At 42.0% G+C, this 21,233-nt stretch overlaps 1 protein-coding gene across 2 annotated transcripts in view; it reads right to left on the bottom strand.

Annotated features, from left to right (window-relative positions):
- KNTC1 (kinetochore associated 1) overlaps positions 1 to 21,198 on the bottom strand; it is a 101,486-nt gene extending 80,288 nt beyond the window's left edge. Inside the window, exons 1-10 of one of the 2 annotated variants that reach the window (XM_015151761.3) lie at positions 20,992 to 21,198; positions 18,180 to 18,350; positions 12,570 to 12,690; positions 8,885 to 9,000; positions 7,634 to 7,712; positions 5,293 to 5,370; positions 3,780 to 3,814; positions 3,127 to 3,237; positions 1,129 to 1,222; positions 724 to 776 (exon numbers count right to left, since the gene is read on the bottom strand). In XM_015151761.3, the coding sequence (XP_015007247.3) occupies positions 724 to 776; positions 1,129 to 1,222; positions 3,127 to 3,237; positions 3,780 to 3,814; positions 5,293 to 5,370; positions 7,634 to 7,712; positions 8,885 to 9,000; positions 12,570 to 12,690; positions 18,180 to 18,308 (816 nt within the window). In that variant the 5' untranslated portion in view covers positions 18,309 to 18,350; positions 20,992 to 21,198. Of the gene's footprint in view, positions 1 to 723; positions 777 to 1,128; positions 1,223 to 3,126; positions 3,238 to 3,779; positions 3,815 to 5,292; positions 5,371 to 7,633; positions 7,713 to 8,884; positions 9,001 to 12,569; positions 12,691 to 18,179; positions 18,351 to 19,735; positions 20,280 to 20,991 lie in introns of those variants that run through there. The other variant, XM_077955571.1, reaches the window with a different exon arrangement.
- Between the last annotated feature and the right edge of the window lie 35 nt (positions 21,199 to 21,233).

Genomic DNA, 21,233 nt, shown 5'->3' with positions numbered 1-21,233 from the left:
CTGCAACCTCCGCCTCCTGGGTTCAAGTGATTCTCCTGCCTCAGCCTTCCGAGTAGCTGGGATTACTGGCACCCACCACCAAGCCCGGCTAATTTTTTGTATTTTTAGTAGAGACGGGGTTTCACCATGCTGGCCAGGCTGGTCTCGAACTCCGGACCTCAGGTGATCTACCCACCTCGGCCTCCCAAAGTGCTGGGATTACAGGCGTGAGCCACCGTGCCTAACCTACATGTCTTAATGATTACAAATTTACATCTCAGGCCAGGCGCAATGGCTCACGTCTGCAATCCCAGCACTTTGGGAGGCCGAGGTGGGTGCATCACCTGAGGTCAGGAATTCGAGACCAGCCTGGCCAGCATGGTGAAACCCCGTCTCTACTAAAAATACAAAAAATTAGCCGGGCGTGGTGGTGGGAGCCTGTAATCCCAGATACTCGGGAGGCTGAGGCAGGAGAATTGTTTGAACCCAGAAGGTGGAGGTGGCAGTGAGCCAAGATCGCACCATTGTGCTCCAGCCTGGGCGACAAGAGCGAAACTCTGTTTCAAAAAAAAAAAAATTTACATTTCAGGATCAACTTTTTTTGGTACATATACTGAAATAAACCACAGTACACAAGATAGTAATCCACCCTAGCTAAAACCCTTGTCTTTGTAAATCTGACAACATTTTTGTTGTAAAACATGATATCAAGTAAAAACATTGAAGGAGAAACAAGAAACATACATCAGTATCAAGAACAAAAAGTAGATTGTCTATTAGCTGGAACTTCTTTGCACCTACAAAAGAGAAAATAAGATGTCTAAGGATTTTATTTCAATATTTCATATATCTAAATAGTAAATTAACATATTCACAGAAAGGCAGAACTATATAACTACTAGGTCCTATTTTCTTTTATTTCTGCCTCTATTTCTGTTAGGTGATTACTAAAATGTAAAACCTCCCAAAATGAAGACTAACAGCTGTAACATGTCAAGAACTGTCCTGTATGTGAACAACCATCAAACTATTCTGGCTTGTTTCAAAGAGTGGTAGGGTAAAATGACCCATATGTCAGCCTAAGTACACTGACATAAAAATTAAAACTCACCAATAATTGTCTAAAATAGTGTCATTAACTTATTTTACCTTTAATAATCTCTGCATCAATAAGGTTCTTAACTGTCATTCCTTTCTTGGAAAAATCTGGTTCCCATTTTGAGAATGCACAATTGCCAGTTCCCTGGAAAAACGAACACAGCACATCAACTGCAAATTTCATTCTTAGACCTGAGCCTTCCTCAAAGTAGAAACATGTAAGTTTTATAGGTTATTAACTTTAAAATATATTTATATATTCTAACTAGGTTTCATCTTCCAGTTCGTCTCTTGATTTCAGAAGAGAATGAAAAAAACAGTGTACTATTGGAATTCATGGTTATTACAACTTTTTTTTTTTTTTTTTTACTAATTTGAGACAGGGTCTCACTCCATTGCCCAGGCTGGAGGGCAGTGATCACAGCTCACTGCAGCCTCAAACTCCTGGACTCAAGCGATCCTCCCACCTCAGCCTCCCCAGTAGCTGGGACTACAGGTGAGCATCACCACACCTGGCTAATTTACTATTTGTTGTAGAGACAGGGTCTCCCTATGTTGCTGAGACTGGTCTCAACCTCCTGGGCTCAAGCAATCCTCCCACCTCAGCCTCTCAAAGTGCTGGGATTATAGGCATGAGCCACTATGCCAGCCTTCACACAAATATTTAATGAGCATATTTAGGCAACTAGCACTAAAGACACGCAGTGAACTTTTAAGACCTCTTCCAGGATTATGATTAAAATATAGTCTTTGATAAGTATTTTCATTAAAATACCACAAATAATAGGAAAAAATTTTATAAATATTAATTTTAAATTATTTGAAACCCTGGTGAAATGTTAAATTAGATACGCACGATATGGAAATATGACTGCTTCTTTTCTCTCTTTTGTTTCTTCTTTTTTTAGAGACGGGATCTCACTGTGTTGCCAGGCTACAGTGAAGTGGCGTGATCATAGGTGCGATCAGAGCTACTGCAGCCTCATACTCCTGGGCTCAAGCAATTCTTCTGCCTCAGCTTCCCAAGTAGCTGGGACCATAGGTGCATGCCATGGCACGCAGCTGACTACTACTTAATATATAAATTTGGCAAGTAAAAATGTTGTAAATGTTGTAATTATATTGAGTTTTTGCCTAATCTTTGAATATAACATTAGGTGTTTTCCTCCAAAATTCAAAGAAATTATGATCACAGTTATTGGAAGTGGCATACCAATAATGAAACGTTACTTTTTACGTGTAACATGAGATATAAGACATTATACACAAGGTATACATGCCAATGGTTGTGAATGAATTGTGCTTTTCTATGTGCATGCTTGTCCACGTTCCCATTTCACTAATAACAAAACTTGCAAGTAGCCTAGCTAACCAAGACTAAGAATAACGTAGAATCACTTAGGAGGCAGAGATTACATCAAAGACACTTTACTCTTTTAGGACCATTCTCTAACACTAAGGTTCTTAACCTGACTTGAATTTCAAGATTCAAGGGATCTGTGAAGCTGGATGGGTAAAAAATTTACATCTTTATTTTCTCTAATCTCCATCTGAAACAGAATTTCTTTCACTTACGAATGTAGGCCACGAAAACCCCAAAAAACAAAAAGCAGTAGAATCAGCAGTCCCTGTGAGTATGTCACTAGTAGTAATTACACTTCCTATTAGAAAAAGTATGATAACCATAATTTTGAAGTAGTGGTGTGTAAATATTTATTTCAAGATAGCTGCAATAATGTGCTGTTTTTCCATCAGTGACAAAGTCACAGGTACTATAACAATGGAATTTTTGGTTTTGTTTTCTGTCGTTTTTGTCTGCTCTCATAATTGAAAAAAAATGCTATACTTCAGGTAAAGATTAGGTAAAGATGCAATATTTTTTCCAAGACAGAAATTTATTTATTGAGTTATTTTTAATTACCTTAATATTATAATTTCCTTGTTTCGGTTATATGTTACACATTATTTTGCAATTTAACCAAAACAATAACATTTTCGTGAGAAAACGCTTCAGGCAACAAAAAAACAAAACTTTATAAAAACAATTACCCCAATTATCACAGGAACTTCACTTGCTAAATCTCCAGCCACAAGACCGAGACAACCAAGAGTATGATAATTTTCAGTAGAAATAAAACTGGACTTGATTTGTCCTTGTAACTGCAAAATTAAAAACAACAAGAATGTCATATATATAATACATATTTATGCTCCACAAAATCACTAAAATCAGTTTATATCAATCAGTTATAAATCTTTTTTTGTGTGTGTGACAGAGTTTTGCTGTTATTGCCCAGGCTGGAGTGCAATGGCACAATCTCGGCTTACCGCAACCTCTGCCTCCCAGGTTCAAGCAATTCCCTGCCTCAGCCTCCCAAGTAGCTGGGAGTACAGGCATGCGTCACCACCCCATGGCTAATTTTATGTTTTTTAGTAGAGATGGGGTTTCTCCATGTTGGTCAGACTGGTCTCAAACTCCCGACCTCAGGTGATCCGCCCCCTCAGCCTCCCAAAGTGCTGGGATTACAGGCATGAGCCACTGCGCCCGGCCTAAATGTATTTTTAAGTAGAAATGTAATTAAAATGTTGTATCATAATAATTTCTAAAATATCAAGAAGTAGACTTATTATATACAGAAACACTACTACATTTACATTAAATGTAATTTTTTTAAGAGGACACTATGGATTTATTTTCTTACCTTTTTTGCTGTACTGAAGTCTACATTCTCAATTGCTGCATTAAAAAAGAAAGCAGGCTAAATGTATAATATTAATCTATAAAACAATACAAGTCACCTCTTTTGTGTCAAGGTGAAATTAAATACAATCTAGTTCAAAGAACACTGGTGAGAATCAAGTTTTGCCCCTGACCAAAATACGCAAACTGTGACATGTTAGATTTAGGGGACCAGCCAGTACCTCTCCATACTTACCCTTACCACCTCTCTTCCTACTAAGGGGATCTTCTCCCTACTCCAATGCTCCTGCACTTCTCACTGTTTGGAATAGCTCTTACTTTTCTAGCTCCATCATTAAGCTATGGAAAACAAATCTTCAATCTTGTCATATACCCAAGACCTAGCACAGGCCTGGCAAGTCAATATTTTTAAAATGTCACTTAGGCTGGGCGCAGTGACTCATGCCTATAATCCTAGCACTTTGGGAGGCCGAGACTGGCAGATCACTTGACAAGGAGGAGTTGGAGACCAGCCTGGCCAACATGGTGAAACCTCGCCTCTAGTAAAAATACAAAACTTAGCCAGGTGTGGTTGTGCACACCTGTAATCCCAGTTACTTGGGAGACTGAGGCACAAGAATCACTTGAACCTGGGAAGTGGAGGTTGCAGTGAGCCGATATTGCACCACTGCACTCGAGCCTAGGCAACAGAGCGAGACTCCATCTCAAAAATAAATAAATAAATAAATAAAATAAAATAAAATAAAATATTATATACCTGTTCCAAATCCATTCCTCAAACACTTTCACTTGGCTCAGAGGGATAAATGGTCCAGACTACTAGCTTAAAACATATTTTACATTATTGTTCTGCACTATATATATTTTTCTTTTGAGACAGAGTTTCTCTCTTGCTGCCCAGACTGAAGTGCTACGGCGTGATCTCAGCCCACCATACCTCTGCCTCCTGGGTTCAAGCAATTCTCCTGCCTCAGCCTCCCGAGTAGCTGGGATTACAGGCGCCTGCCACCCTGCCTGGCTAATTTTGTATTTTTAGTAGAGACAGGGTTTCTCCATGTTGGTCAGGCTGGTCTTACACTCCCAACCTCAGGTGATCTGCCCGCCTTGGCCTCCCAAAATGCTGGGATTATAGGCATGAGCCACTGCGCCCGCCCTGTTCTGCACTACTAACACTACATAGTCATTTCCATTTCCAGGTTCATTCACCACATTAAAAAGCATTTATTATTGTGCTAGCAAATGTCTTGTCTTTCCCAACTAAACTGTTGAAGCTTTTCTCCCCAACTAAGCTCCTTGAAGGCCATACCAAAATTACATTTATTCAAATACTGTTCCAGCTCTAATAGAGGAGAATAAGTGTACTCTGAATACTTAAAAGTATGCTCAATTATAACTAAATACAATTAAGATAAAATAAGCTTAAAGAGAGTACTTAAAATTTTACTAATTACTAAATTAATAAAACTAGTAAATATTGCTGCAAATCAATAATAAAAATATAATGTATTACTTACCTTGTTGAATTTTTAAAAGCTGAAGGTTTGTAACACAAAAAAATCCACTGTACGTAAGAAGTAGCATATAATAGGTACCTATTGAAATAAAATCAGAATCAGTTTCTTTTTTTTGAGATGGAGTCTCATTCTGCCGCCAGGCTGGAGTGCAGTGGTGCAATCTCGGCTCACTGCAACCTCTGCCTCTAGGGTGCAAGCGATTCTCCTGCCTCAGCCTCCCGAGTAGCTGGGAGTATAGGCGTGCACCACCACGCCCAGCTAATTTTTGTATTTTTAGTAGAGACAGAGTTTCACCATGTTGGCCAGGATGGTCTCGATCTCTTGACCTTGAGATCCACTTGCCTCAGCCTCCCAAAGTGCTGGGATTACAGGTGAAAGCCACTGCACATGGCCGGGAATCAGTTACTTTAAAAGGCACATGGATATAAAATTTAAACCAGCGTCTGTTTGAATGTGGCTTTTGAACAAAGAGAGAAATAAAGAGAGAAAGAGGCGGGGCGCAGTGGCTCACGCCTGTAATGCCAACACTTTGGGAGGCCAAGGCAGGTGGATCATAAGGTCAGGAGCTCGAGACCAGCCTGACCAACATGGTGAAACCCTGTCTCTACTAGAAATACAAAAATTAGCTGGGTGTGGGGGTGTGCACCTGTAGTCCCAGCTACTCAGGAGGCTGAGGCAGGAGAACTGCTTGAACCTGGATGGCAGAGGTTGCAGTGAGCCGAAATTGCACCGCTACATTCCAGCCTGGGCAATAGAGTGGAACTCCATCTCAGAAAAAAAAAAAAAAATAGAGAAAGAGGAAGGAAGGAAGGAAGGAAGGAAGGAAGGCAGGCAGGCAGGCAGGCAGGCAGGCACGCACGCACAAACGGTATCTGGAACTACCTTAAAAATATGTCAATGTGAAGTTTTTTTTTTTTTTTGAGACAGGGTCTCAATCTATCTCCCAGGCTGGAGTGCAATGGCATGACCACAGCTCACTGCAGCTGCAACCTCCAGGCCCAAGAGATCCTCCCAACTCAGCCTCCTGAGAAGGTGGGACTACACGCACCAACACATCTGGCTAATTTTTTATTTTTTGTAGAGGTGGAGGTCTCTCTATGTTATCCAGGCTGGTTTCGAGCTCCTAGACTCAAGCGATGCTCCCACCTCAGTCTCCTAAAATGCTAGGATTACAGATGTGGGCCACCACACACAGCCTGCTCATTTAAATTCTAATAATCAAATATAGTAATGTTACAGATAAAACTTATTTACAAAGAACTAGTAACTTATTCGCAAAAAACATTGTTAACTTCTTTTGAAACTTTTATTAAAATAACAAACTTCATGTGCCAGAAAAAAAAAATCTCAGATATATCAAAATAAATTAAGGCCCAGTTAACATTTGTTGAAGTAAAAATATAATAAATATACTGAAGCCCAGAAACACATTTTAAAAGAATATAATGTCTCCTTGGTAACCTATAGAAATCTCGAAACTGTAGAAATAAGTTTAGAATATTATATTTAGGAAAAGTATATGTTTAAACCTCTAAAAAGAGCTAAAATATAAAAATTGTTTCTTACAATATTAATTGCATTGATAGGAAAAAATGTATAAAAAAATACAGAAAAGGCCGGGCACAGTGGCTCACAGGCGGATCACCTGAGGCGGGCGGATCACCTGAGGTCAGGAGTTCGAGACCAGCCTGGCCAACACGGTGAAACCCCGTCTCTATTAAAAACAAAAAATTAGCCAGGCGTGGTAGCAGGCGCCTGTAATCCCAGCTACTTGGGAGACTGAGGCAGGAGAATCGCTTGAACCCGGGAGGCAGAGGTTTCAGTGAGCTGAGGTCGTGCCATTGTATTCCAGCCTGGGGGACAAGAGGGAGCGACTTCATCTCAAAAAAAAAAAAAAAAAAAAAAAAAAAAAACAGAAAAAATGTAGATAACATAACAATGAATTTATATAATTTATTAACCAAAAATTGGAATTTTTGATTAGATATTAGTCAGAAGTCATTCAGGCTGGGTACAGTGACTCACGCCTGTAATCTCAACACTTTGGGAGGCCCAGGCAGGTGGATCACTCACTTGGGGTCAGGAGCTTGAGACCAGCCTGGCCAACATGGTGAAACTCCATCTCTACTAAAAACACAAAAATTAGCCGGGCGTGGTGGCACACGCCTGTAATCCCAGCTACTCAGGAGACTGAGGCAGAAGACGCTTGAACCCGGGAGCTGGAGGTTGCAGTGAGCTGAGATTGCGCCACTGCACTCCAGCCTGGGAGACAAAGCGAGACTCCATTTAAAAAATAAAAAATAAAAAAAAAAAAGTCATTCAAAAATTCAAGAAAACTTACCTTCATTTGAACCATCCTTCTCAATGACAAGATTCTGGTAAGTCCGCCGATTTTCATCATTAGCTTTCCGAACAAATGCCTAAATGCAAATTAATTTCAAATAATAAAATTAAACACAGAAAATTACAATCAAGGACTTTATTCTTTAAAGTTATCAATTATCATTAGCAATAATTCTGCCTATATTCCAAACATCTTACTTTTAAAATGGAAAACTATTTTGGACAAGCGTACTAAATACCTTTGAGACTGCTCTCTTGTGATTCCTTGAGCCACAAGCTTACTAAACCTGGCCTAAGAAAATTTTTGTTTGACCTGGTGTTAATTTCTATTACGTGAGAGCCAAGAATTTGGGATCCAAGCTATAGTAACACCTTCAAAGCTTAATTTTTCAAAAAAACATTCTTTTAATTTAAAATACCGTTCAGTACAGGGAAGAAACTCAATTCTGGCAGGCAAGAGACATTGTAAGCAAGACCCCAAAGGCTTCATATGTCTGGGCATTCCCTCCTCTACCTTCCTGCTTCCCTTAACAAGCTGCCTGCTCCTGACTTAGCTGACCAAGCTGAATTCCCAACCACACAAGAACCTAACCGTTCGTCTCCTGGAGTTACTTCTCCCAAAGTTGTTAAAGTGGGACTCTCGCATTCCTAATAAAAACCTGACCATCTTCCAAGGTTAGTAAAGCAGGACTCTAGCACCTGACTAGATCCAGCCAGCTGAGCACAAGACGGACTTCAGCCCTGGCCTTTAACCGAGTATTTCCTCATTTTAACCTAATTATGATACTAAAAATCATACCCAGGGATGGAGATTTAACATGCTAATGAGACATACAACACATGCAAAAGGATGCGATCAATTCACAGGTGCTGAAAGTTCCCTGCCTCTACATGCCTACAAATCACTTTTCTCACCTCAGCTTCCTCAAAACGACAAGAGCTATAAACCCTTCAGGAAGCTAGCACTTGGCATCCCTTTCCCATACGGTGTTCCCTTGAGATTCCTTGAGCCACAAGACTACTAAACCTTCCCTGGGAAAATTTCTGTTTGACCTGGTGTTAATTTCTATTTACACGAGAGCCAAAAACTCAGGATTCAAGCTGTGGTAACACCTTCAAAGCTTAATTGTTCAAAAAAACATTGTTTTAATTTAAAACACATATTAAGTAATAGTTTGCTGAAGTTTTAGTTGTCTAAGAGATTATTTAGAATTTAAATAATGAAAATTAAAATATAACAAGATCTTACATTAGTGAGTAGTGTTTGTTTTGATGTTACATGAATAAGATGTAGGTTGCCACTTCTCTCGCCAACCAAAAGAAACTTTCCTTCTTGACAAAGGCCAACTACATCCACTTCAGTATCTGAAAATTTCAAATAAAAGTTACAAGCTTCCTTTGAAAATCCTTATTTCCAATACAAAAAAAATACAAATTTTTCTCATTAAAAAGCCAACAATTACTTAAGTTACTTCTAAATACTGCAAAACAGATGTGATGAAAGTAAAAAAGAATGTTGTTGACTTTTATTCAGTCAACAAATATTTTTTGTTTTGTTTTGTTTTTGAGACAGCATCTCGCTCTACTACCCAGGCTGGAGTGGAGTGGTACCACCTCAGTTCACTGCACCCTAGACTTCCTGGGCTCAGTCAGGCAATTCTCCCGCCTCAGCCTCCCAGGTAGCTGGGACCACAGGTACACACTACTATGGCCAGCTAATTTTTTGTACTTTTTGTAGAGATGGGGTTTTGCCATGTTACCTAGACCGGTCTCGAACTCCTGGGCTCAAGCGATTGTCCATCTCTGCCTCCCAAAGTGCTGAGGTTACAGATGTGAGCCACTGCACGCAGCTGGTCAACAAATATTTATTGAGCACTTACTTTATGCTAAGCATTGTTCTAGGCCTTTTGCATATATCTGAGAACAGTAACAAAAGATTACCACCATCACAAAGTTCATATTCTAAGGCAGAAATAGCAGATAAATGACCAGGCGTGGTGGCTCACACCTGTAATCCCAGCACTTTGGGAGGCCGAGGCAGGCAGATCACTTGAGGTCAGGAGTTCGAGACCGGTCTGGCCAACATGGTGAAACCCCGACTCTACTAAAAATATAAAATTAGCTGGGCATGGTGGCATGTGCCTGTAATCCAGGCTACTCAGGAGGCTGAGACAGGAGAATTGCTTGAACCCAGGAGGTGGAGGTTGCAGTGAGCTGAAATCACACCACTGCACTCCAGCCTAGGCGACAGAGTCACACTGTCCCAAAAAAAAAAAAAAAAGGAAATAGCTGATAAACAATTAGCATAATAAACAAACTGTAAGACATGTAAGAAGGTGATAGATGTTCTGGAAAAAAAATGTAGAGCCAGGTAAGAGACCTCAGAAGAACGGTGCGTTTTGCAGTGTTAATTAGAAAGCTCACAGGATACATGAAAGAGGTGAGGAAATTAGCCAAATGGCTAAGATGGAAGAGCATTCAGAGCATTCAGACGGTGGGCACAGCTCGAGGAAAGATCATCGGGTGGGAAGTGCCTGTTGTATTCATGCAAAAGCAAGAAGGCTAAGGTAACAGAAAACAAAGCAGAAAGGCAAGGGACAAGAAAAACAGTAAGATGTAACTGGCTTATGAACACAAGTTATTCTGCCACAGTATCTTTCCACAAATGGTTCATCATTACCGCATCCCACCATTTCATAGAAGAAACTGTGAATCTTGTGGACTAATCAGGGTCAATACGTCAAGATTTCATAAAACACAAGTTTATTGCCTCCATGTTGCAATCAAGATATGTTCCAAATGCATGCGTTGTTTCCTTTTCAGTTGTCTAAGTTCTTATGTAAAAGTTTCAACAACTATCTGTCTCTTAAAATTTCTACTCAATGGCCGGGTACAGTGGCTCACGTCTGTAATCCCAGCACTTCGGGAGGCCAAGGTAGGTGGATCATTTGCAGTCAGGAATTTGAGACCAGCCTGACCAACATGGTGAAACCCGACCCTACTAAAAATACAAAAATTACCAGGCATGGTGCCGGGCACCTGTAATCCCAGCTACTCAGGAGGCTGAGGCAGAAGAATCTCTTGAACCTGGGAGGTGGAAGTTGCAGTGAGCTGAGAGAACACCACTGCACTCCAGCCTGGGCCACAGAGCGAGACTCTGTCTCAGCAAAAAAAAAAAAAAAAAAAAAAAAAGGCCAGGCACAGTGGCTCACGTCTGTAATCCCAACACTTCAGGAGGTCGAGGCGGGTGGATCACGAGGTCAGGAGTTCAAGACCAGCCTGGCCAACATAGTGAAACCCTGTTTCTACTAAAAATACAAAAAAAAAAAAAAAAAATTAGCAGGGCGTGGTGATGGGTGCCTATAGTCCCAGATACCTGGGAGGCTGAGGCAGGAGAATTGCTTAAACACTGGAAGAGGAGGTTGCAGTGAGCCAACATCACACCACTGCATCCTGGCCTAGGTGACAGTACGAGACTATATCTCAAAAAAAAAAAAATTTCTACTCAAGAAAGAAAAAACTTTCGGGGCCGGGTGTGGTGGCTCACGCCTATAATCCTAGCACTTTGGGAGGCCAAGGCAGGCAGATCACAAGGTCAGGAGATCGAGACTATCCTGGCTAACACGGTGAAACGCTATCTCTACTAAAAAAAAAAAAAAAATATATATATATACACACAAAAAATTAGCCAGGCATGATGGCGGGTGCCTGTAGTCCCAGGTATTCGGGAGGCTGAGGCAGGGGAATGGCGTGAACCCGGGAGGCAGAGTTTGCAGTGAGCTGAGATTGTGCCAATGCACTCCAGCCTGGGCAACAGAGCGAGATTCCATCTCAAAAAAAAAAAAAAAAAAGCTTTCATAATATTCGTGCCTAAGCTCAGTACCATCATTGATTTACCCCTTAATTCACTCTTTTTTGTTTTTGAGACAAGACTCTTACTCTTGTCACTCAGGCTAGAGTACAGTGGCATAATCTTGGCTCACTGCAACCTCTGCCTCCTGGGTTCAAGCAATTCTCCTGCCTCAGACTCCTGAGTAGCTGGGATTACAGGTGTATGCCACCATGCCCAGCTAATTTTTGTTTTTGTTTTTGTTTTGGAGACAGTCTTGCTCTGTCACCCAGACTGGAGTGCAGTGGCATGATCTTGGCTCATTGCAACCTCCACCTCCCAGGTTCAAGCAATTCTCCTACCTCAGCCTCTCAAGTAGCTGAAACTACAGATGCACACCAGCACGGCCAGCTAATTTTTGTATATTCTTAGAGAAAACGGGGTCTCACCGTGTTGCCCAGGCTGGTCTCAAACCCCTGAGCTCAGGCAATCTACCCAACCGGGCCTTCCAAAGTACAAAGATTACAGGAGTGATTTTTGTATTTTTAGTAGAAATGGGGTTTCACCATGTTGGCCAGGTTGGTCTTGAACTCCTGACCGCAAGTGATCCAGCGGCCTCAGCCTTCCAAAGGGCTGGGATTACAGGCATAAAGCCACCATGTCCGGCTTTAATTCACTCTCAAGTCCACATCTGCATGTACTTGAAGTCTTGTAGCTTGATGAAGAATTAATTCATAAGTATGTTAAAAGATTTTTAGAGAGCTATTCATTCTAAAAATATGCAAATATCCATTAATGATACCGAAATTCTGTACAAGATTCAGGAATTTGAACACAAATGAGCTCGTGTTTTCCATAGTATTCTAACACAAGCAAGCAAACTAAATTGTTGCTTTACATGTGTATTTCCCCTTAAAGAGAGAAGGGATCTCAGTGTCCTTTGACTCTAGTGCCCAGCACAAACAAGGCACTAAGCACTCAAGCTTAATTACTTGAAATTGGTCGAATTTGAAACCTTAGAAATAATAAAGAGGAGGCAATCCAGCAGAAATTGGCAGCAGGTATTTGACTTCCAATTTATCTTACTTCATTACATTATACTTACCAAAGACAAGATGCAATTGAAGTGATCTACAAATACTGTCAAGCAATATCACTGATTGGTCGGCTACAATAATAAACCCATCACTTAAACTGCATGCCTGTATCTTTGGATTTAATGAGGCCTGTGGGAGAGAAAAGCATGACGAAAATTCAAACATTTTTATACGAGTTTAACAATACTTATCAATAGTATCATCAAATTCCCCAATACCCCACTTTAAAACTTGACAGGCTTTTTTTCTTTGCCCCTCGATCTACTTAATCATCGAGTTTTTCTTTGTATGGTATATCTTGAATCCATCCAGGATGCTAAGTAGAAAAACAGTTTAGGATGGGCAGGAAGGGCAAGGGATTCTCACGTTCAAGTCCTTGTTTCCTCAGGATTGACTTTATGATGCAGGAGCCAGGCATTAACATAATGAATTAATCAAGATTGGCATGAAGTCTTGGTGTCGTGGATATGCTAGGCAGGGGAATGGTGGTGAACTGTGAACTGGAGGGTCCACACCCCCACAGACATGAAAGAATAGAATCTGTTTCACACCAGCCAGTGGGAAGCCCGGTGGGGATGCAGCACTGGCATGGCCATACCTGCCCATTCATCAACAGAAGCTGGATCTTTATGTGACATGTTCTGATTTTTAAATATTGGCAGCTAAGTCAACATTTTTAAAAACACTAGACAAGCCAAATCAGAGTCTCCAGTATTCAGTTCTGTTGCCGAGAGCTTCCCACACATAGCTGTCTTGAAGTACTTGGACAGATTAGTGGTTGAGGAAGCTCAGTCCCTTACTAGCTGAGTGATCTTAGGCAAATGTGTCAACTAACTCTCTGTAAAAGGGTAATAATAATAATAATAATACCAACAAGGTTCACCTGAATAAAGATGAAACGAATTCATGTAAAGGGCTTATAAGAGAGCCTTGCACATAGTATATGCTCAATAAATGTTAACTAGTCCTATTCTTCTCTGACAAAATGCAGCTATTCACCTCATTTTATGACTATTCCAAAAGTCATCTTCTCCAGGTGTAATCCTTGAAAATTCCCCAACATTCTGATCCCTCTTCTACCTCATTTTTTCCTTTACTTTGAGACAGGGTCTCCCTCTGTCACTCGGCCTGGAATGCAGTGATGCCATCATAACTCACTGCAGCCTTAAACGCCTGGGCTCATGGGATCTTCGTGCCTCCTCCACCCAAGCAGCTGGAACTACACATGCACATCACCACACCTGGCCAATTTATTTATTTATTTATTGTTTTAGAGATGGGGTTTTCACCATGTAGGCAAGGCTGGTCTAGAACTCCTGGACTCAAATGATCCTTCCACTTCAACCACCCAAAATGTCGGGAATACAAGTGTGAGGCACTGCGCCCGGCCTCCTTATCTTTTTACTTGCTTCTTCAACTAGTAAAAGGTTACACGAAGGCACTGCCAACAAGGAATGGCACTAAAATTAGCCAGGCATGGTGGAGGTCACATGTAATCCCAGCTACTGGGAGGGTAAGGCACGAGAATCACTTGAACCTGAGAGACAGAGGTTGCAGTGAGCCGAGATAACACCACTGCACTCCAGCCTGGGAAACAGAGCAAGACTCCACCTCAAAAAAAAAAAAAAAAAAAAAAAAAAAAAAAAAAAAAAAGAACGGCACTATATATTCTAGGGATCTGTCCACACACAGTTCTCCCTGCCTAAACTGTTCTCCTTGTTAAGGCCCAAAGCAAGTGTAGTTTATTTTTAATTTTAATTTTTTTTTAGAGACGTTGTCTCCCTACGTTGCCCAGGCTGGCCTTGAACTCCTGGGCTCAAGCCATTCTCCTACCTCAGCCTCTGAGTAGCTGGGACTACAGGACATGCCACCACACCGGGCTCACACATAGTTTCTTAAGGAAATGCTCCTTAAACTGCTCAACCCAAAATGAGCTCTCCATCGATTGAATTCCTACTCATTTACTGTCTGTATTGTTCATTTGGCATTTAGCATATAATGACTTGCACAGCTAAATATCTTTTATTGTTTGGGTCCTGTGTGCCTAACTTTAAGGTAAGATCCTAAAAGGAATGAATAAAATGCCATCTTATGTCCAAGTGCCTAATACTGGGCTCAGAACATAGCAGATGTTCAAAACACGTTGATAAGTATATGCCCTGTGCTAATAATAGAATTTTAGTTCCTGACAGAATCCAAGATTCTATACACACACACTATTATTTTTCAACAGCAACCTTGAGGTCAAGAAAGGCCTGAGCCACTTCCATGTTTTAAGGCTCCTGATAATATTAAAAAATAAAGCCCGGGCACGGCAATTCATGCCTGTAATCCCAGAATTTTGGGAGGCTGAGGTGGGTGGATCACAAGGTCAAGAGATGAAGACCATCCTGCCCCACATGGTGAAGCCTCATCTCTACCAAAAATACAAAAATTAGCTGGGCGTGGTGGCTCATGCCTGTATTCCCAGCTACTCAGGAGGCTCAGGCAGAAGAATCACTTGAACCCGGGAGGCGGAGGCTGCAATGAGCTGAGATCACGCCACTTGCACTCCAGCCTGGCGACAGAGCAAGACTCTGTCTCAAAAAGAAAAACAAAAAAAAATTAGGTAGGCGTGGTGGCAGGCACCTATAATCCCAGCTACTCCAGAAGCTGAGGTAGGAGAATCGCTTGAACTCAGGAGTGGGAGGTTGTAATGAGTCAACATCACGTCACTGTACTCCAGCCTGGGCTACAGAGTGAGAAACTCTCTTAAAAAAAAACAAACATACAAATGGCCGGGCGCAGTGGCTCACGCCTGTAATCCCAGCACTTTGGGAGGCTGAGGCGGGCGGATCACAAGGTCAGGAGATCGAGACCATCCTGGCTAACATGGTGAAACCCCGTCTCTACTAAAAATACAAAGATTAGCCAGGCATGGTGGCAGGCACCTGTAGTCCCAGCTACTCGGGCAGCTGAGGCAGGAGAATGGCGTGAACTCAGGAGGCAGAGCTTGCAGTGAGCCGAGACTGCGCCACCACACTCCAACCTGGGCGAAAGAGCAAGACTCCATCTCAAACAAACAAACAAACAAAAATACTAAAAAATAGACGTCATTTCCTCATAGAAACTGTGCTTTCAGATGTCTTGAAGGATTCAAAAACTTTTTTAAAATTATGCTGTACTTTAAATTTTTGCCTCTAATAATGCCAAAAAATACAATGAGATTTATTTGTACTACTCGTAATTAATGTTTATCCTATATTAGTTATCTTATTGTTGGACTATGCTGCCTTTAATATGATTCATGGTACATTAAAAGCAGTACAACCCAGGAGCAATGGCTCATGCCTTTATCCCAGCGCTTTCAGAGGCCAAGGCAGGTGGATCACTTGAGGCCAGGAGTTCAAGACCAGCCTGGGCAACCCCATCTCTACTAAAAATACAAAAATTTTTTGTAGCATGGTGGCATGTGTAATCCCTGCTACTTGGGAAATTGAGACAGGAGAATTTTTTTTTTTTTTTTTTTTTTGAGACTGAGTCTGGCTCTGTCGCCCAGGCTGGAGTGCAGTGGCCGGATCTCAGCTCACTGCAAGCTCCGCCTCCCGGGTTTACGCCATTCTCCTGCCTCAGCCTCCCGAGTAGCTGGGACCACAGGCGCCCGCCACTTCGCCTGGCTAGTTTTTTGTATTTTTTAGTAGAGATGGGGTTTCACCGTGTTAGCCAGGATGGTCTCGATCTCCTGACCTCGTGATCCACCCGTCTCGGCCTCCCAAAGTGCTGGGATTACAGGCTTGAGCCACCGCGCCCGGCCAAGACAGGAGAATTTTTTGAACCCAGGAGGCAGAGGTTGCAGTGAGCCGAGCCCAGATCACACCACTGTACTCCAGCCTAGGCAACAGTGTGAGACTCTGTCTCAAAAAAAAAAAAAAAAAAAAAAAAAGGCCGGGCGCGGTGGCTCAAGCCTGTAATCCCAGCACTTTGGGAGGCCGAGACGGGCGGATCATGAGGTCAGGAGATCGAGACCATCCTGGCTAATACGGTGAAACCCCGTCTCTACTAAAAAATACAAAAAACTAGCCGGGCGAAGTGGTGGGTGCCTGTAGTCCCAGCTACTCGGGAGGCTGAGGCAGGAGAATGGCGTGAACCCGAGAGGAGGAGCTTGCAGTGAGCTGAGATCCGGCCACTGCACTCCAGCCTGGGTGACAGAGCAAGACTCCGTCTCAAAAAAAAAAAAAAAAGGCAGCACAGTTCAACAGACACAAGCTTAAAGCAGCACAAAGAATGATTTCTGGCCGGGCGCGGTGGCTCACGCCTATAATCCCAGCACTTTGGGAGGCCGAGGCGGGCGGATCACAAGGTCAGGAGATCGAGACCATCCTGGCTAACACTGTGAAACCCCGTCTCTACTAAAAATGCAAAAAATTAGCCGGGCGAGGCGGCGGGCGCCTGTAGTCCCAGCTACTCGGGAGGCTGAGGCAGGAGAATGGCGTGAACCCAGGAGGCGGAGCTTGCAGTGAGCTGAGATCGAGCCACTGCACTCCAGCCTGGGCGACTAAGCGAGACTCTGTCTCAAAAAAAAAAAAAAAAAAAAAAAAAAGAATGATTTCTTTTTTAAATCCTATCAGCCAGTTTAAAAAAAAAAGTCAAAAGCATAAATTTCATTCTGTTTAGGAATAACATCCCCAGTGGATGCCCTGTCTTTTGCTCTAGGTTTTTTTATTAAGAGAATTATCTGTCAGAATCCATTTGAGTAAAAATAAAAAAATTTTTTAATTAAAAAAAGAATTAAATACCAGCCTCCCAAGTAGTTGGGACTATATGTGCGTGCCGCCACACCCACCTAATAGTACCTTCTATGCAAGGCAAAGAATAAGGTTTCAGGTATGGAGCAAGAATGGTGCAATTACTAACAGAAGAAAGTTAAAATGTAGAAAGAAATGCATGGATAAACCTCATACTCAGCAGGGTGCTTGAGTCTGGTAGGGAACAGGAGGAACACAGATTCAGGGATGGACCCTCAGAGCCTTTAACTCCATTGGTAACATTTTATTTCCTACGTTAGTGGTAGATATTCTTTGTATGCCGGGCATGGTGGCTCACACCTGTAATCCCAGCACTTTGGGAGGCTGAGGTGGGTGGATTGCTTGAGGCCAGGAGTTCAAGACCAGCCTGGACAATATGGTGAAATCCCATCTCTACAAAAATACAAAAAATTAGCTGAGCATGGTGGCGCACATCTGTAATCTCAGCTACTCGGGAGGCTGAGGCACGAGAATTACTTGAATCTTGGGAGGCAGAGATCGCAGTGAGCCGTGATCATACCACTGCACTCCAGCCTAGGTGACAGAGCAAGACTCTGTCTCAAAAAAAAAAAAAAAATGCTCTTCGCGTCAACTTACACATATTTAGCGTGCATGAAATATCAAGAGGAACTAAGAATCCTTCAGTCGTGAAAATACTGATCCTAACATGATGCAGAGGGTATTCAGATGTGAATTTCTAGCAATCTGAGATTGAATCTTGATTCCTTGAGGAAGTGCTATATTCATTCACAAAATATTTACTGTGGGCCAGTAGCCCTACTAAGCACCCAGTAAAAATTCTGTTAATGAAACAGTCAGTGTAATAATCACTACCTTTTCAGAAGAGATCTTCACTAGCATATCTACTTGATATAAAGCAGTTCCATGTTCTTTTCTTGAACCGACACTCAGGTACCCACTTCCGGTATCATCATTTGTTAGCAGCTCAATATCATTCCACATGTTTCTGAGACTGTCTTCCTGAGTCAGGAACCACTGTCTTTCCTGTAACAACATAAAATTAGACACCATATTATCTTGTTGCATAGAACCCGGTTCCTTGGGAAATGAGAAAGCTTACTCACAAAACAAAAACAAAAGTCTAACATTAACATATACAGACATCCTTGCCTTCTTGTTATTGCTGTGGCCACTAAACACTTTGGGCCAATAACATAAATGGAGCTAGAGCTATCATGGTTACCAGAGAACATATTGGTTTATGCACACAGACCAACAATTCTGATCTTACCAATGTATCCTAGAGCTTCCACTACTTTTGTGTGTCTAGTTTGGAATTATACCAAGTTTTCATTAGAAATAAACCTTTAATCAGTATAGCAGCAAACAGTGTAGGTTTAATTGCCAGATTGTCTGGGATATCATAGGATAAGTTTCCAGATGAAGTTCAGAAAAAGTCCATTAATGCTATCATAGTATTATTATACAACAAATAAAAATGATTAGGGAAGGAGAAAAAAATGAATTAGGTTTCTGGACCAAAGACTAAGCTTGAAACCTTATGAGGTTTAACCATCTGAAAAAGTAAAGGTTTACATAAACCATATTACCTGGAGTCTGGGTGGGAAAAGAACACTAAGGAGAAAAACAATCCTTGGATCAAGACTGGTAGGGAATGATAATCAAATAATTACAATTGGTTTCATAAGTGCTACTAGAAGTATGTTTTAATATCTATAAAAGGTATAGCACAAGGAAGAAACAATTTCTGACTTGGTGCTCTTTCACAATGACTAGGCAGTTGTCCTTGGGTGATCACTTAATCTTTCTGTTCCTCAATTCTCTAATTTATAAAATAAGAATATACAGGCCAGGCATGGTGGCTCATGCCTATAATCCCAGAACTTTGGGAGGTTTAGGTGGGTGGATCACCTGAGGTCAGGAGTTTGAGACCAGCCTGGCCAACATGACGAAACCCCCTCTCTACTAAAAATGCAAAAAATTAGCTGGGCGTAGTGGTGTGCGCCTGTAATCCCAGCTACTCAGGAGGCTGAGGCTGGAGAATTGCTTGAACCCGGGAGGCGGAGGTTGCAGTAGGTTGAGATGTGCCACTGCACTCCAGCTTGGGCAACAAGAGTGAAACTCCATCTTGGAAAAATACATATATATACATATAGTTGGCCCTCCATATCCATGTGTTCCACATCCCTAGATTCCACCTACAGGCATAGCGCATTTACATTGTTAGGCAAGATAAGTAGTCTAGAGATGATTCAAAGGATACAGGCAGATGTTCCCAGGCTACATGCAAATACTATGTCATTTTATGACAGGGACTTAAGCATCCCAGGGTTTTGGTATCTGTGGGAGGTCCCGGAACCAATCTCCTGTGGATACCAATACCAAGGGACTAACGTAGTTGTACCCACCTGAAGGAGTTTTCTATTTTTTACTTCTGGTTTTTTGAGAGACAAGGGTCTCACTATTTTGCCCTGGCTGGCCTTGATCTCCTGGGCTCAAGCAATCTTTCTGCTTCAGACTCCCAATGTTTTGAGTTTTAAATGTTCACAGAACAATGCTTGGTTGATGGCAAACATTCAATTTTAGGTGTTAGCTAATTTGTTGTTAGTGGAAGCAGGTAACACTTGGGCTGAGAATTGAAGATCATAGTTTTATAAATGTTGAAAGAGTTCTTCCTAAGAGCATAAGCAAGGGAACAGAAACAAAACATGTTTGGAGAATAGAGAACAGTTTTAGTGACTGGTGTTTGGGTGGGAGTGAGGAGATGAAGAAGGAGGGACAGGCTGGAATGAATACCTTTATAGGTCTCAATTTCCCACATCTGTGAAATAGAGAAACCGCCCATAACTGCCACATTTACTTGTTCAACAGATGTTTACTGAATACCTATTTACTATGTGCCAGGCACCTTTGTAGGAGCTGGCAGTATAGCTTGAACAAAGCACAAAATGTCTTTGCCATTACGAAGTTTATGTTTTTGCGGGAAAAACGGACAAAAATAAAATAGTTAATACACATCTTGTTACGCTACCTCTACAAAAAAAGCAAATGCACAAATAATTGCAAAAAGTGTTAAATGATTTGAAGGAAACAGTGATTAAATGGATGAGGTGAGGCGTCGCTGAAGGAGGATTTGTTTGGGAAGGGAAGGAGGTGACATCTGAGCTGAGACCTGAATAACAAGAAGTCAAGCACGCAAAACTCAGGCGGAACGTGACGTAGACAGAGGGAACAGAGTGCAAAGGCTCAGAGGCTGGGTAGGAAGCGTTTGATGCTGCTGCCGGGTGAAAGCAAAAGTAGAAGACAGTGAGGGAGAGAGCAGTGGAGCCCAAAAAACCTCGACTTCAAGATTGAATTTTATTCTCAGTACAAGGGGTAGAGGGGAACTCAGCAAACGAGTGGCCTGATTTGATAATTTTGAGATCACTCTGGCGGCGGAATGCAGAACAGATTCGCGAACAGGAGAGAATGAGCAAGATGAAACACTTGTCAGTTAGGCCTCCGTACTTAAACGCTCTCCGCTGGACACCGCCGCCCGCAAAAACCGACTCCAACCTCTCTCCTGACGGCGTTAAAGGGAAAAACAGGAACTGAGGAGAGGCTGCAGTTACTTCGTCCTGAACCCACCCCCAGTTCCCTACACAGCGCAACTCCCCGTCCTCACCTGCAATCGAAGAAACTAAAGAGAAACAATCAAGTATGCCGCCCCTCTTCCTGACTCACACAACCGCCTCTAATCTTTAGGTTCCATCTCACAGGTTTAAATTGGCGGGAGAACACTAAACCCAACCCCTTTACGGCGGCCGGAAGAGACCAAGATTACTTTAAACTCGAAATAGGACGTTGCCCCACCCTGAGTTCCGCCAGTTTTGTTCTCCCGACTGCGCATTCCTAGGCTGTATTCTT

The sequence above is a fragment of the Macaca mulatta genome, chromosome 11 (genome assembly GCF_049350105.2).
Source record: "Macaca mulatta isolate MMU2019108-1 chromosome 11, T2T-MMU8v2.0, whole genome shotgun sequence".
Taxonomy (NCBI): Eukaryota; Metazoa; Chordata; class Mammalia; order Primates; family Cercopithecidae; genus Macaca; species Macaca mulatta.
Note: the sequence above shows the minus strand (reverse complement) of the source record. Positions and strands in the feature narration are given on the sequence as shown.